General features: G+C 45.1%; 1 protein-coding gene across 3 annotated transcripts in view; it reads right to left on the reverse strand.

Moving 5' to 3' along the window:
• LOC135200165 (phosphatidylserine synthase 2-like) overlaps nucleotides 1-14,776 on the reverse strand; it is a 180,857-nt gene that overhangs the window by 79,602 nt on the left and 86,479 nt on the right. For all 3 annotated transcript variants that reach the window (XM_064228523.1, XM_064228526.1, XM_064228524.1), the window contains one exon: nucleotides 3,042-3,176. In XM_064228523.1, coding sequence (XP_064084593.1) covers nucleotides 3,042-3,176 — 135 coding nt within the window. The remainder of the gene's footprint in view (nucleotides 1-3,041; nucleotides 3,177-14,776) is intronic.

Here is a 14,776-nt window from a genome sequence, read left to right on the forward strand (position 1 = left end):
CTTCTTCTGTTATTGGACATAAGCGTTCATTGACGTAGCCTACAAGTCTGCTTTCTTGTACGAGTCTGCGAATGACGAATGAGAGCTCTTCCGAATCTTGTCAATAAGAGCTTATTCGCTTACGCAATATCAAGTTAATGAGATGTTTGTCAATGAGAACTAACCCATTTACGGGACAAAGAGATATTTTGTCAATGAGGGGGATACCCACTTACTTGACAAACGAAAGTATATTGTCAATGGGGGAAAGTCACTGAATTGACAAAACGTAATCCAGGAAGTCGAGCATTTAATTTTTCCGATTCCCGTCTCAAACAAGGAAGGGGCAAGAATCCTGTTAAGAGACTGGGCTTACGGCAGGTAGAACGACGATGTTCATTCAGCAGCGTAGGTCCCGACTAGAAACTAACAAAATCTATCATCTGAAAAACCGTTTCAGATGGGCTAAAAAGCTTGCAAAATTATCCTGGGAAGAGGAAGAAACTCTCCAACCAGCTTCCTCTCCCGTATCACAACTAATGCCTGCTAAGCTTAAAATTTATTGGCAGTATGGCAAAGGAAGTCGTCTTGCGCTTTCCTGAAGAGCGTCCTTTTGATGAGTGCCTTTGCAAGAATCCTACTGAACGTTGCCGAGAGTCCTGACGTGCAGGACATCGAGCCTTACATAACCCGTAACTGCCTTATCGCAAAGTCTTGACTGCGGTAGTGGCAACTTAAATTTATTGGCAGAATGGCAAAGGTTGCGGTAGAGCAAACGAGATCTTCCTTAACATCCATCCAAGACCTATGGCGAGAAAAGCAATATTAATTGACAGAGACCTCTTGAATTCACGAAACCCGATGTCTTGCTGGGTTTCGAAGAAGAAGTTGTCTGTTCACTTTAAGCTTCCTCCGAAGCACTGCCTACTTCACATTCTTTGCAGGTGAGGTAGAAGGTATCACCGAAGGTAGAGGTAAAAATTCTTTAGGCCCAAATCTGAAACAAGAGCTTGAAGAGTTCAACAGAAACGTTCAGCCAGGCGACACACCTGGCGTGCGCTGGTGCACGCTCGGCGTCCACTGGCGCGCGCGCTCGGCGTCCACTGGCGCGCGCTTGGCGTGCACCCGCGCGCGCCTGGAGTCCATCCGAGCGTCCCGGGTGTCCACTCTCAAAAGCTTCCTGCTACTATGACTTCTTTTACGTATTTCTCGGTGGAAAGACGGACACGAGTTCAGGCGACGTTCGCCTTCTTACTTCTCACTGAAACGCATAACGAGAGAGAGAGAGAGAGGACGTGAAGCGTCCTCTTCTATAAAGCTTCTATTTAGAGGGCGCGAGTCCTTCCGAAAGCTCCAACCCCTGCACGGGGAGGACGCTTCGGAGGATGAGAAGCAATCCTTCAGGATTCGTGCACGCGCACGCACTTTGGCAGTCTGGGGATTTTCATCAGAAACTGCCGAAGGCACGCCAGATCGGTGGGGGTTCCTTGTAACCCTCCTTAGGCTTTCGACATGCTCCCTCCCGGGTCCTGGAGTCAAGCAGAGGTCCAGGCCTAGAGGCGAAACGAGGCCGATCTGACGCACCCTCCACTACACAAGGGGAATCACTGCACTTCTGCACTACACTTTTACTCTCTAAAGCAAGCACTTTCGATTCTAAGTTACGAATCGAAAGAGTATCAGAGAAAGGGCAATTCCTCTACAGACATCTGCTTAGGGCCCGAAGGCAACACTGCAGGGTTAGGAGTAACAATTACAGAAGTAGCACTTCACAGCAATGAAGAGAGCGAGCACCTCTCGTAAACATATTCATAGCCCGTAGGCCATACTACAGGGTTAGGCAAAATAAAGTCTACAGGAAGGTTAGCAGGTTCACTACCCTGACTTTTGTTACTGATTAATTGCGTACATACGAATCATACGTCTTCCTTACGGAATAGACAAAGTCTCACACTCCTTACATGACAAATCTCAACAAAGAAGCAAGACCCATACCCCTCGTACATACAGAATGGCGGATCTACCGAAGCTTTCGGTAGCCACACCCTATCTTTGCAGACAAACCCCGTCTGAAACTAGCCTAACTAGATTCAGATATTTTATGCAAAAATGAATCAAATTCAAATCAATTTAAGATAGCGTATGCCTAGCCACAAATCCCACAAATCCAAGTAAATAAATCAAAAGACAATTAGGATACTTAGCGGCAATGAAGTTTCCAAAATCCTAAACGGAGGTACTGAAAACAGGTGTTTTCAGCACCGGCGACAGAAAAATTATGAATAGAAAATGGGAATGGTTCCTGCTACCCGCCTCCCAGCGGCGGGAATGGGTACTAACCACCTGGCCGACCACTGCGTGTGTCGGAAGTTTTTAAAATTCTGTCGGACTTCAGAAAATACAGCTATATATATATCTGACAGGTAAGTTTCATGAACAAAATTAAGATTAATTTGTTTGTATAAAAATGTTTCACAGTAAACAAAAATTGGTTGTTATTAAGGAACCACTAACAACTACCAATTTGTCCTTGCATGCCACTATGCATCACTAGGTTACTCATTTTTGGGCAATTTTACCCAAGGTAAATTTATATAAGACACATTTCCTGTTATTTGAGATATTTCTTAAATGATAAAAAGTCATGTTAGTCTAAGAGGTTTGAAGATGGGAAACCTGATTAGTGTCCCTTCTAAAACATTGTTCTGGAGTGCCAGTTGTCAGCCTATTTAGCTCAATAGAGGGTAAAAATTGGAGCAAGATAATTAAAGAAGCTAGACTGCTAGCTAGAAAGAAATGAACAGATGAAAAGTAAAAGGCAGAAAACAATACAGCTGTAGGCTGAAAGGGAACTCAATAGATTCTTTTATATAAACACTATAGGTCATAGTCACCAATGGCTTCTACAACCACTGCTATCAATTATAGTACTCATGATCTATTAAATACACAGAATATGTGACTTCAAAAGCACATTTTATGAAAAATATTGCATTTAAATTAAAATAACTAGTACAATATTGTCACAAAGAATATAAAAGACCACTAAATTGATGTCTTACCCAAATATTATGATATGGGTCATTTGGGGCCTCATGGTCAAAGAGCCTGCAATTTCCTCCGTATTCTTTTTCTTCAATTGGCTCCCCAAGTTTTGAGTCAATGTGTTTCAGAAGTTGGCGGGCTCCTGAGGCACTCTGTAAAGAAAGATAAAATTGCATATGTCAAATAATATGAATGCATACATGTGCAGCGTTCATAAAAGCAGACCTTCAAAACATCCCTATCTCAAACATTTAGGGGGTTCAGATGTTCTTCAGCAACGTTTGTTTATCAGATTTTATTAAAATGACACGTTTTACACTGATACTAACACCTAAACAAGAAACTTAATACATAATACTGTTATAAAAAATGAAATCTTCTAATGACAAACCTGTACCATGATGGTGTAGGCTATCTTATTTTGTAATGTTTGCCCCACACTAATGAATTAAATATATTTCTTAATATTTTACAAGTTTTAAACGTATATAAGGTAAACACAATAAATAAGTAAACCACAACTTAACTAAATGACAAATTTTTAATTAATATGGCAAATTTTTAATCAATTTGCATTTTTCATAGCTTAACAAACCTGAGGTTTTAACAATAGGATTATCTAGCAGCAGCTGGAAACCAGTTAAAAACAATCAAAGATTGTAAGGCAAGGAATCTGTGGCATCTGGCAACCCATATGTATACAAGGTGAAACCTGGTCCCCAACCAAGCTTGGGACCTCATGACGCATCAGTCTTTCTTCCAACCCAGTACACGAGAGAGGTAGCTAGGGGAGGGCAGTATAATGTTAAGACCTAAGGTTTGTAAGGAATGAAAAATGCAAATTGATTAAAAATTTGCCATTTGTTCATACACAGAACAAACCTTCGGTCTTAAAAATAGGATAGACTTATACTTGGAAGGAGGTAGAAGTACCCTGAACCGGCTGGGGGTTCAGCCAACCCGACCATCCTTAGAAGAACGAGTTCTAAAGGAGGGGGTCATAGCCTGTAAGAGAACAGGAAGACGAATAATAAAAAACTCAGTCTGCTGGGTTCAGTACAATGTGGTATGGCCCGATTCATTGCACTCGTAGAAGATAAGGAGAACTTTGTCTGTTCCAGTAACGAGCCTTTTAAGCCACAGGGATTTGTTGCCACTTCCCACTCCCTTGCTAGAGGGAGGAGAATATGCTACTGAGAAGTAGATTTGTCTATTGAATAGGAACACAGCAAATAACTATCATCAATATGACTACCAGACTAACTTGTCACCAGTTCCAGTATATGATGTGTCTATTCTTCAACCAGCCCAAAGGAAGAAGACAGTTACAAAGAGAAAGAAAAGACCAGCCAACTCACTCATTCTCTCTTACACACAAACATCTCGGGTAAAATACAAATTGCCCTGTCAGGAGCTAGATGAGCTACACCACCTGTTGGGCAGCCACCAAAGGGCCCAAAGAAAACATGTCCAAGGACTTGTAGGAAATATAATTCAGATAAAAGAAAGTGAACGTGCTTTGACGTAACCAAGAACCAGTGTTCAAAACTCTATGAACAGACATGTTCGTCTTAAAAGCTAGGAAGGCACTTAAGCCTCTTGTGGCATGTGCCCTATGGTGTACAGCCTGTGTAACAGAACTAGGGAGTGAGGAATATGCGCTCAAGTTATCACCTCTTGTAGCAAATAGAAAATTGTGTTCTTGGAAACTTCCTTCCTGCCAAAAAGTCTTCGACACCTAGGTCTAAGGTGGAGAGTTTTTTTCGGATAGCAGCGCACAGTCCTGACTGGACAAAGCCATAGTTCCTGCGGGTCACTGTCCACAAAGTCATTCAGAGAGGGAATTGAGAATGAAGCAAACCTGTTATCATGCACCAAGGGATTCTGAGTTTTGGCCATGAATCCCAGGACAAATTCGAAGGCTACAGACCCCCAACCCCTGTTGTGTTTCACATCATAACTCAGGCCATGGAGTTCTCCAACTCTTTTCAAGGATGCCAAGGCCAACAGGAGAACTGTTTTCAGAGTCAGATACTAGTCTGACAACCGACGTAAGGGCTCGAATGGAGCTCAAGTGAGACTTCCGAGGACAAGGGACAGATCCAAGTCGGAGGTTTCAACTCTTTTGGTGGACAGGTTGCTCGAAACTCCCAAACAGATTTCCCAGGATGAAGCGATGTCTATGCCCTTGAGTCATAAAACTAACCCTAGTACAACCCTGTAACAGCCAACACAGACTTGCCTTTCTCAGCCCTGAAAATGATGAAAAAGTCTTCTATATGCTGAACAAAGGTTCCGAGTGGAGAGAAACCCCTTCGACGACACCAATCAGAGTAGACGGCCCATTTCCCCTGATAAACTGCCGACAAAGACCTCCTGAGATAGCAGGACATGTGGCCCGCTGCTTTGCTAGAAAATCCTCTTGCTCACAGGAGATACATACAGGGATTCTACTGACTGGTAGGACCTCTCCACATGAGGTTGGCAAAGGTGACACCACAGGGGAATGCCATGGGGGAATTTCCCTTGGTGCTTCTGAAAGCAGATACAGGTCTGGGAACCACTCTGCTTGAGGCAACAGGGGAGCCACTAAGGTCATCCTGAGATTTTGAGAGCTCATTACCCTGTTCAGGCCTTGATGGATCAGGCAAAACTGAGGGAAGGAGTAAACTTTGAGATCGCCCCAATGATGTTGTAGGGCATCCTCTGCTAGTGCCAGAGGATCTGGGACTACCGACATGTAGACCTCCAGCGAAGAGATCTAACATGGGCCTTCCCCAAAGAAGAAAGAGCCTGTTCACAATGTCCTGATGTAGGGACCATTCTGTGCCAAGGATTTGGTTCTGTTGGCTTAGTTTGTCGGCCACTACATTCCTCTTGCCTGGAATGTATCTGGCTACGAGCTCCACCGGGTTTTTGATTGCCCACTGGTGTACCTCTACTGTCAAGAAGTGGAGGTAGCAAGACGCTAGCCCTCACTGTTTGTTGACATAGGCTACCACTGTGGTATTGTCCGACATCAGTAACTGAATGTTCCTCTACCTTCTCCCGGAACTCCTCGAGTCCCAGAAAGGCTGCTTTTAGCTCAAAGACATTGATGTGAAGCTTCCTGTCCTCGGCACTTGTCCTCGCACTTCAGACACCCAAAGCCAGAAGGTCCTCTAGATGAGCACCCCAACCATTAATGGACGCATCCGAAAACAGGAGATAATCTGGATGGGGAGAAAGTAGAGGGACTCCTATTGGAAGATTCTGATCATCCAACCACCAATGCAGGTCTCTTCTCACCTGATCTGAAAGTGGTACTTGCTGTTGAGGGGATTTGCCCGCTGGGGACTAAAACTCCTTCAACCTCCATTGAAGAGAACATAGGTGGAGTTGACAGTGAGGGACCACCTTTTCTAGGGATGTCAAGATAACTAGCAGAACCTGCCACTGGTGAGCTGGTTGATTGGCTTGTGACAGGAGGGACCATGCCACCGTCCTTAACTTCTGTAACCTTTGGTCCAACAGGAAAACCCTCGACGCTACTTTATCTATGGACATACCCAGATACAGAATCATCTAGCTGGGGACTAGACTGGACTTCTCCAGTTTTACCACAATACCCAGGCTCTTGCAAAACCTAAGAAGGTGATCCCTGAGTAGATAAGTCCCTTAAGCATGAGCCCACTTTGAGACTAGGCCAAAGACCCTTGTGAATACCTGCGGGGCTGTAGTCAAGCCGAAGCAAAGGACCTTGAACTGGAAGATCTGCTCTCTGTGGCTGAAGTGAAGGAACTTCCTGGACAAAGGGTGAATTGAGATCTGGAAATACATATCCTTCAAGTCTATTGACAGCATAAAGTTGTGCTCCCTTACTGCTGCCAGAACCGTCCAGGGAGTCTCCATCCTGAACCTCATCTCCCTAATGAATAGGTTCAGTGTGGAAAGATCTATCACTGGGCTCCACCGCCTGTGGCTTTTGGAACCAGAAGATATGACTTCTTCCACTGCACCCCTGTTCACCATTTTCAAAATTTTGCCTTGAAGAGCTAAGAACTTCAGAGATCTCCGAGTGTAACTTCAGAGATCTCCAAGTATAAATCGGGTGGAAGAAGGGTTTGTCTGAGAGAGGAGGAGGAAAGTTGAAAGGTAGGAGATATCCAATCCAAAGGACACCTACTACCCACTTCTCTGCTCCGTGCAATTACCATTTGGCCCAATGGCCTTCAAGGGATATCCCGACCCATGGGACCAGAAAGGGAGAGGCACCCTCTCCATCAACGACCCCCTCTGCCCTGCCTCTAGTGCCCCTGCCTGAGTTGTAGGGGCGAGACTGAAAAGTGTGTTGTTGTTGTCTTGACTCAGAAGCTGTAGAAGGCTGAAATGTCCTCACAGAAGATGCACACTTGGTTTGCTTCTTGGGGGGAGACTGTCTATCATGCCATTGAGGTGGAGGAGTATTAGAATGAACCTCCAACTTTGAAACTGCCAGCTGGACTAGTCTAGTATCAGCCCACCTATGGTTGATCGAATCCTCTAACTACGTTCTTGGGAAGAGAAACTGCGACTCTAGGAGGTCCCCATTACAAAGAGATGACAATGACTCCGAATCTACTGCATCTGCTACCTTTGATAAGGCCGTAGCACCTCTAGCCAGAAGGTTACCCCACAAAGTACCGCTGAGGTGGCCTGGGTAAGAAATAACCTTGGCCCCAGACTGCAGGAGTCTGATAAAGGAGGTAGAGCTTACAGACCCACTTTCGGTACGGCACAAGGCTATCTTGGCTACTGCAGTGGACCTTAAGTCTAATCACAACACAGTCTACAAGATGGAGGAAAGAGTAGACTCCATAGTGGAGGCTTCCTGGAAGGAAAACGACAGACACTCAGACCTTATTTTTCCAGAGTTTGCCCAGGCTTAAGGCAGATCACATCATTATTAAGGTGGCGTGGCTTCAGCTGAACAACGTTAATGGAATATTTCCTATGATGCAGGAGAAGAGGAGAGAGAACTTAGATGACCTACTGGCCGAAGGGAGGTATCCCTATCCAAAATCAGATCATTAATCTGCTTCAAAACAGACTGCGCATGTCCCGCAAGTGGGAACTCGAACGAAGCTCTAGAATCCCACTTGGGGCCGAGCAAAGCTTCTATACCAGTATGGGTCATCGAAGACTGAGCCGGTGTCCTCCCTTCAAGATTATTGAACTCATGGATGAGATCAACAACCTTCCGAAAAAGAAATTACTAATTGCTCTCCCCTTCCTCTGACTCCAGCAAAGGAGAATGATGATGTGAGGAGGAAGGTCTAGAAAGAACCTTGTCCTTTTCTAAAGCCACTGGAGAGGTCTCCCTACAGAGCTGGCTATCACGTTTCTCACTGGAAGAAATGGTATCCCGAACGACTGAAATCTACAAGCAATCGGGCTCAAGAACATAGCCAGAAGATGCATCAGGAACAGTGTCTTGAAGAAAACTATGAGCATGATCGTGCGATGTACCACATACACGTCCATGCAAAGGCTCATGTACCCTGTCCTGAGATGGATCACATACACGGCTGTGAGTAGACTCACACAGCTGTGTGAATGCACTCGTTCACAGTTGTGTAACAAATCACATCCACGGTTGTGGGATAATACCCACGAGCACGAGAGGGTCTTGAGGGAGGAGACTGACCTTGAAGGTCAACATCTCTCAATGGAGAACACATTATCGGGAACACTGAGGGGAAGGAGACTTAGGAAGTCTAGTTGTCTTGGGAGAAGAAGGCTGGGATGCACATCCACGGACACAAAGCATCTCACATCCTCAACCGTCATCGTTACTCACACATTCGTAATGAGAAATCCCAGAAGATGTAGGAGACATCTGAGTGGAAGGCAACTTTAAACACTTGATTGGTGCTGTATCATCCTTACGGCAAACTCTAACAAGCTGTGGAGATGGGGAGCCATCACAAACTGGAACACATATGTACATGTGCATGAAATGGAGAGATACGTCCAAGTAGAAGACGGCAAAACACTCATCTCATTCTCAGAAGAAGAAACAAGAAAGTCCTGAATCCTTTAAGTCTGACTCTTGTACGAGTAGGAGGAGAAGGAGATAAAGTGGGGGAAGGTTCTCTCCTACTGCGACACTTCTTGCTAAGAGAGGAGGAAGGGGTAGGCTCTTTCCTTCTACACTATCTCTTACAGGGGGAACTGCATATCTCTTAATGAAAAACGGAGTCCAGTTTATCGAACATCGCTTGAAAAAACGTCTCCGAGGGAGGCAGAATAGATGACCAAGACATGGATGGTATGGATGGTAATGATGTCAGCCTGAGATGAAGGGAGAACTGACACCGCAGTCGACATCATAGGCGAGTGGAAGCTGGGAGTGACATCATGAATTGGGGATGGCAGCACAAGCCAATGGCCTCACTGGCGGGGAGATAAGCAGGGACCTAGCAGATGACGTTGTTGACAGCTCCAGCCTGCTTGAAGGCATAACATAAGTACCAAAGTAGTGTAGGCCAGGAGGAGGGGGACTGTCGGTGGGATCTGTGGGAGGCTGGCAAGCAGACAAGAAATGTGCCGGCAAACCATCCAAATAGGGTGACACCCTAAACCGCCCCATTTTGTTGGACTCCAAATTTGAAACAAAGGTAACTGGAGGGGGAGCCTCCTCTCCTGAGGGAGTGTAATTTTTTCCCACAAGAGAGGGGGCCTCATTAAACATAAAACTATCCTGTGCACTGCCCAATACTTCCAAAGACAAATCAATGGAAGAAAAGGACGGGGATACAGGAACAAAAGATGCAGGAGGAGGACTACTGGAAGAAGCCAAAATGTCCACTTGGGGAGGCAAAAAACCTTCCCAAGACGGACAAGCTGACACCCTACATTGTTCCCTCTTCTTATAGAAAGCTCTCCACCGAGATATAGACCAGGAACAACATTCCGGGTACAGATTAGAGATGGTACAAAAATTCGCTCAGCACCTACTGCAAGTCAAATGGGGATCTGTAACAAAAGCCAAAAAACTGGAACATGGAAATCACTCTACTCCCAGACATACATTGATGGGGCTTGGAACTCTTGGAGGAATCCATGATCAAAGAACGGACAGACAGACACACACTAAAATGTAAAGAAATAATGGGCAAACAAAGCAACCAACTTGGGAAGGAGGGCGCAATGTAGCTTCTCATCAAGGCGGTCAAAGAAAGACTGATGCATCACGAAGTCCCAAGCTTGGTCAGTGACCAGCTTCCCCCAACATATGGGTTACCAGGTGCCATAGATTCCTTGCTTTACAATCTTTGATTATTTCTAACCGTTTCCAGCAGGTGCTAGAAGATTATCCTATTGTTAAGACCGAAGGTTTGTTCCACATATATAAAATTGTATTTTTCATTGCTAACAAACCTCAGGTCTTAACATTAGGATAAGTCTTTTGGGACCCCCTGAAAACCAGCTAAAAACTAAAAAATTATATATGCAAGGAATCTGTGGCATCTGACATCTAAAGCATAGATGAGGTGGAAGCTGGTTAGCGACCATGCTCTAACCCCATAACATATTAATGTCTTTCTTCCAACCTAGGATTACATGAGGGGTGGCTAAAGGTAGGCAGTCAATGTTAAGACCTCAGGTTTGATAGCTATAACTAATACAAATTAATAAAAAATTTGTTTGTTCATATGCAGAACAAACATTTTGTCTTAACATTAGGATAGACTTACACTTGGGGAGATATGAGAATCCTGAACTGACTGGAGGTTCAATACACATGACCCCTCTTCTTAGAAATGAGAATTGTAAAGAAGATTAGCTAAGCCGAAGCCAGGAAAAAGGTCTGCTTCTTCCTTCTACTCCTGGAAATAATCTTTCTCCTATCCTCAGCCCTCCTTCTCTCCTTCCTCCCACTCAGTGCTCAGCTCCCATACTTCCGAACCCGATGCCATTGCCAGTCTTGAGTCAAGGATTAACAATAAATTTGATGCCAGAGTAATCTAGTTTTAAGTTCTGTTGCAGAGTTGGAAGCATCCCTTTAGGGGCCTCATTCATAATGTGGAAAAAGTTAGTAATGATAGAGTGCAAAGTGAAGTGTCAGTGGAGGAGGTGGTTGCCCGTCCCGTCAGCTCTCTTAGACAAAGGTCTTTTGCCCACGGGCTGCCATCCCCTCTGTTGGTCCTGTTGTAAAGTCCCAGGACATGACCGACTGCCATTGGAAAGGCATGTCAGTGGATGTGCGCTGCTTATCATCAAGTTCCAACGCGGAGTATGATCTTAGGCATCGTAGATGCTACAGAAACGCCTCTAGGCCTTTGAAGAGGCATGTGCGGGATGCAGCTCCAGAGTCCCCAGTGTAGCTTCGGGGTTGACCCTTTAGCTTTTGTAACTGCAGTTACCTTTGCACCTGTGGGACTCTCCTGTACTGCCATCTCCCAGGGACTCGAAATATCAGAAGTCCAATGTTTAGCACTTATCACCTAAATGTATGGATGGATGCGCTCCCACTCTCGAGAGCCCAGTCCTGGCAAGCTCCCATCTCCATCAACAGTGCGTCCCATCACTGACTGCCACACCACCAGTTCTTGTTCCTGCTTTGCTTACTCTCACTTACACACTGCCTGCTCCCGCTCCTGTGATGCTCACTCCCCCTTCTGCACCTACCCCTTCGGATTCTTCTGCTTCAGGACTTCAACAAAAACAGACCTCAGCTGCTGAAAAGACAGCTGGCAGAAATTCTGAGTTACGTAAAGAAATCTCCTACGGTGCGAGTTTCCCCTAAGACAGCAGACGATCTCTCACCAGTTTCTTCGGAGGATGAGGAAGAAGGGGTTCAAGATTCGGCCCAGCTGACTGCATAAAAGGCCTTACTTTGCTTCCTCTTGGAGAGCTATCCTGGATTCTTCACTTCTCCTCCTCCTGCATCTCCAGCCTCTTCATTCCTGATGTTAAAGAGTCTGCGGGAACTTGCTCTCCTTCCCAAGATGGTTCTTTCCACTTCCTCCAGGAAAGTGTAGAAGGTAGTGAAGGAGTGGCTGTCGATGAAGAGGGAACAAGGGAAGGCGACGTTCACGCATCCTCCCTCCCACTTTATCGAGAGGTTCCATAGGCCTTACGTCACTGGAGAAAGCCCCTCCCTGGGAGTCGCTGCCTCCTCTAGTCTCATCGACTCTTCACGCCATGCAGGATTTGCCTCTGCCAAGGTTTTCTTTTCATTGGAGGAGCTGGATCACCTCGTCAATAGCCTCTTCAAGGGGTTTGAGGTATTCAGCTTCCTTGACTGAATGGTGGGCGCTCTTGCCAAGAAGATTGAGAACACCATAGAGACGGTTGACTTTGTTTCAACAGCGTGCTTTTGTGCACATATAAGGTTGTTCGTGATGGTGCAGCGGAGGTTTCGTCTCTCTTCACCTTCAGACTGCTGTGGTGTTCTTTCACATCGAAGGGAGTTACAGCCTTGTAAAAGGTGGCTTTGCTTTTTGCTCCTATGGACCCTTCTCACCTCTTTCCACAAGCCATGGTAGAGCAGATAGCTGCAGACCTGCAGAAAAAGTCAACACAGGACCTCCTGACTCAATCATCTCGTGCCAAGCCTTCTTTGTCTGCGCTCTTTCGTCCAAAGTTCATCTCCCGACTCCAGCAGCACCCCATTGGCGCTATGAGACCACAATCTCATTCAAGACCCTGCTCCAACCTGCGCTTCCATCAGATGTCTATCAAGAAGCACTCCATCACCAAGTCTAATCCAAACAAGTGAGCAAGGTCCTTCATGTCCCAGTCGGAGCCAGGCTCCTCGAGTTTTGGGAGAGGTGGGCTCGCAGAGGAGCAGACGCCGTGGATTGTAAGGGTATAAAAGGAGGGCTACTGCATCCTTTTCTCGGAGACCCCTCCTTTAGTCTCATCGCTTATCGCATTGACGGCGTACTCAAAAGGATTAAAAAAAACACTTGGCCCTAGCAAAGGAAGTGTCATCCCTTCTTCGGAAACAGCCCATAGAAGAGGTAATAAAGTCCATTCCCAGGGATTTTACAATCACCTGTTTGTAGTTCCCAAGACATCAGGGGGCTGGAGACCGGTACTAGACGTAAGCGCTCTCAATCGCTTCGTAGAAAAGACTAAGTTTACAATGGAAAGGAGCCCGTCAGTCATGTCATCTATTCATCCGGGCAATCGGATGATCACCCTAGACATGCAGGATGCTTATCTACATATGCCAGTTCATCCAACATCAAGTTTCTAAGATTTGTCTTTCAAGGGAAGGTCTTCCACTTTCGGTCTTTCCACGGCACTAAAAGTATTCTCTCAAGTTCTCTCTCAGAAAACCACACTTCAGAAGGTACCACCAAAGGTTGTCCATGCTCCATCTGACAGGCTTCAGATTGTCAGGAAACTCGTCAAGAGCGAAGCGCCTTTCAAGAGCAGCTGTGGCAGCAATTGCAAGGTGCAGATGCCAGTCTACTAGTAATGTCTACCAGTCAAAATGGACAGTCTTCCGTAGATGGTGCTCCAGACATCACATCTCGTCTTCTGAGACATCTGTAACTCAGATCGCCGATTTTCTTCTCTATTTAAGAACCTCTAAGAACCTTTCATCTTCCACGATTAAAGGTTACCGAGCCATGCTTTAGTCTGTGTTTAAGCATCGTAATCTGGACCTTTCTACTAATCAAGACCTTCATGACCTGTTGAAATCTTTTGACACCTCCAAGCAGAGGAAGTCGACATTGGTTTCCTGGAACCTGGACATAGTATTGAAGTAGCTTACGGGCCCTCCTTTCAAGCCCCTCAAGTCTGCTCCTCTCAAGGATTTTTCACAATAGACACTGTTTTAAGAGTGTTAGCTACAGCTAAATGCGTGAGCGAGCTACAAGCTATCGATACAAGAGTCGGATTCTCGCAGGGCAATGCATCTGCTCCTTCACATTAGGCCGCTTAGCTAAGAACGAGGATCCTAATAAGCCATGGTCCTGGTCTTTTCGTATAAGGAGTTTAACTGGTATCCTGAGCTAAGACGATGAAGAAAGAGCTCTCTGCCCAGTCAGAGCACTGAGGTGTTACCTGGAGAAAACAGAGAAGATCAAGGCCTCCTCAAGTAACCTCTGGTGTTCAGTCAAGAATCCTTCCGGTCCGCTTTCCAAGAACGGCCTCTCATTCTTTATCAGAGACCTGATATCCGAAGCTCATTCCCGGATACAGGAGGAATCACTGCCATTGCTGAAAGTGAGAGCACATGAGGTCAGAGCTGTGGCTGCCTCTCTCTCCTTTAAACATAACTTGTATCTCTTTGCGATACTTCAATCAACCTTTTGGAGGTGTAAGTCGATATTTGCGTTACATTATCTGAAAGACGTAGAAACAGTCTTTGAAAATTGAAGTACCCTTAGCCCATTGGCGGTGGCTGGACTAAGGTAATAATTAAAGCATTTTAAATTTGAATTTATTAGCATCTGAATAGCGTCAGGGCCTAAGGCAATAATCAAAAAATCATTTAAAAGTGAATTTTTGATATTTTAAAAATAAATCTTATATGGGATGAAATTTAAAGATGTGAGGTTTTATCTGCCAAAAGAAATTTTCTTTTATCTTAGGGACTAATGCAATAATTAAAACAATTTAAATGTGAACTTATGATATTTTAAAATTAAAATTCAAAATAAATCTTATACGAGATGAAATTTAAAGATGTGAGGTTTTATCTGCCAAAAGGATTTCTTTTTTATCTTCAATACTTTTGGAGATACAGTGGACCCCTGTATTCAGGGGG

The sequence above is a fragment of the Macrobrachium nipponense genome, chromosome 26, assembly GCF_015104395.2.
Source record: "Macrobrachium nipponense isolate FS-2020 chromosome 26, ASM1510439v2, whole genome shotgun sequence".
NCBI lineage: Eukaryota > Metazoa > Arthropoda > Malacostraca > Decapoda > Palaemonidae > Macrobrachium > Macrobrachium nipponense.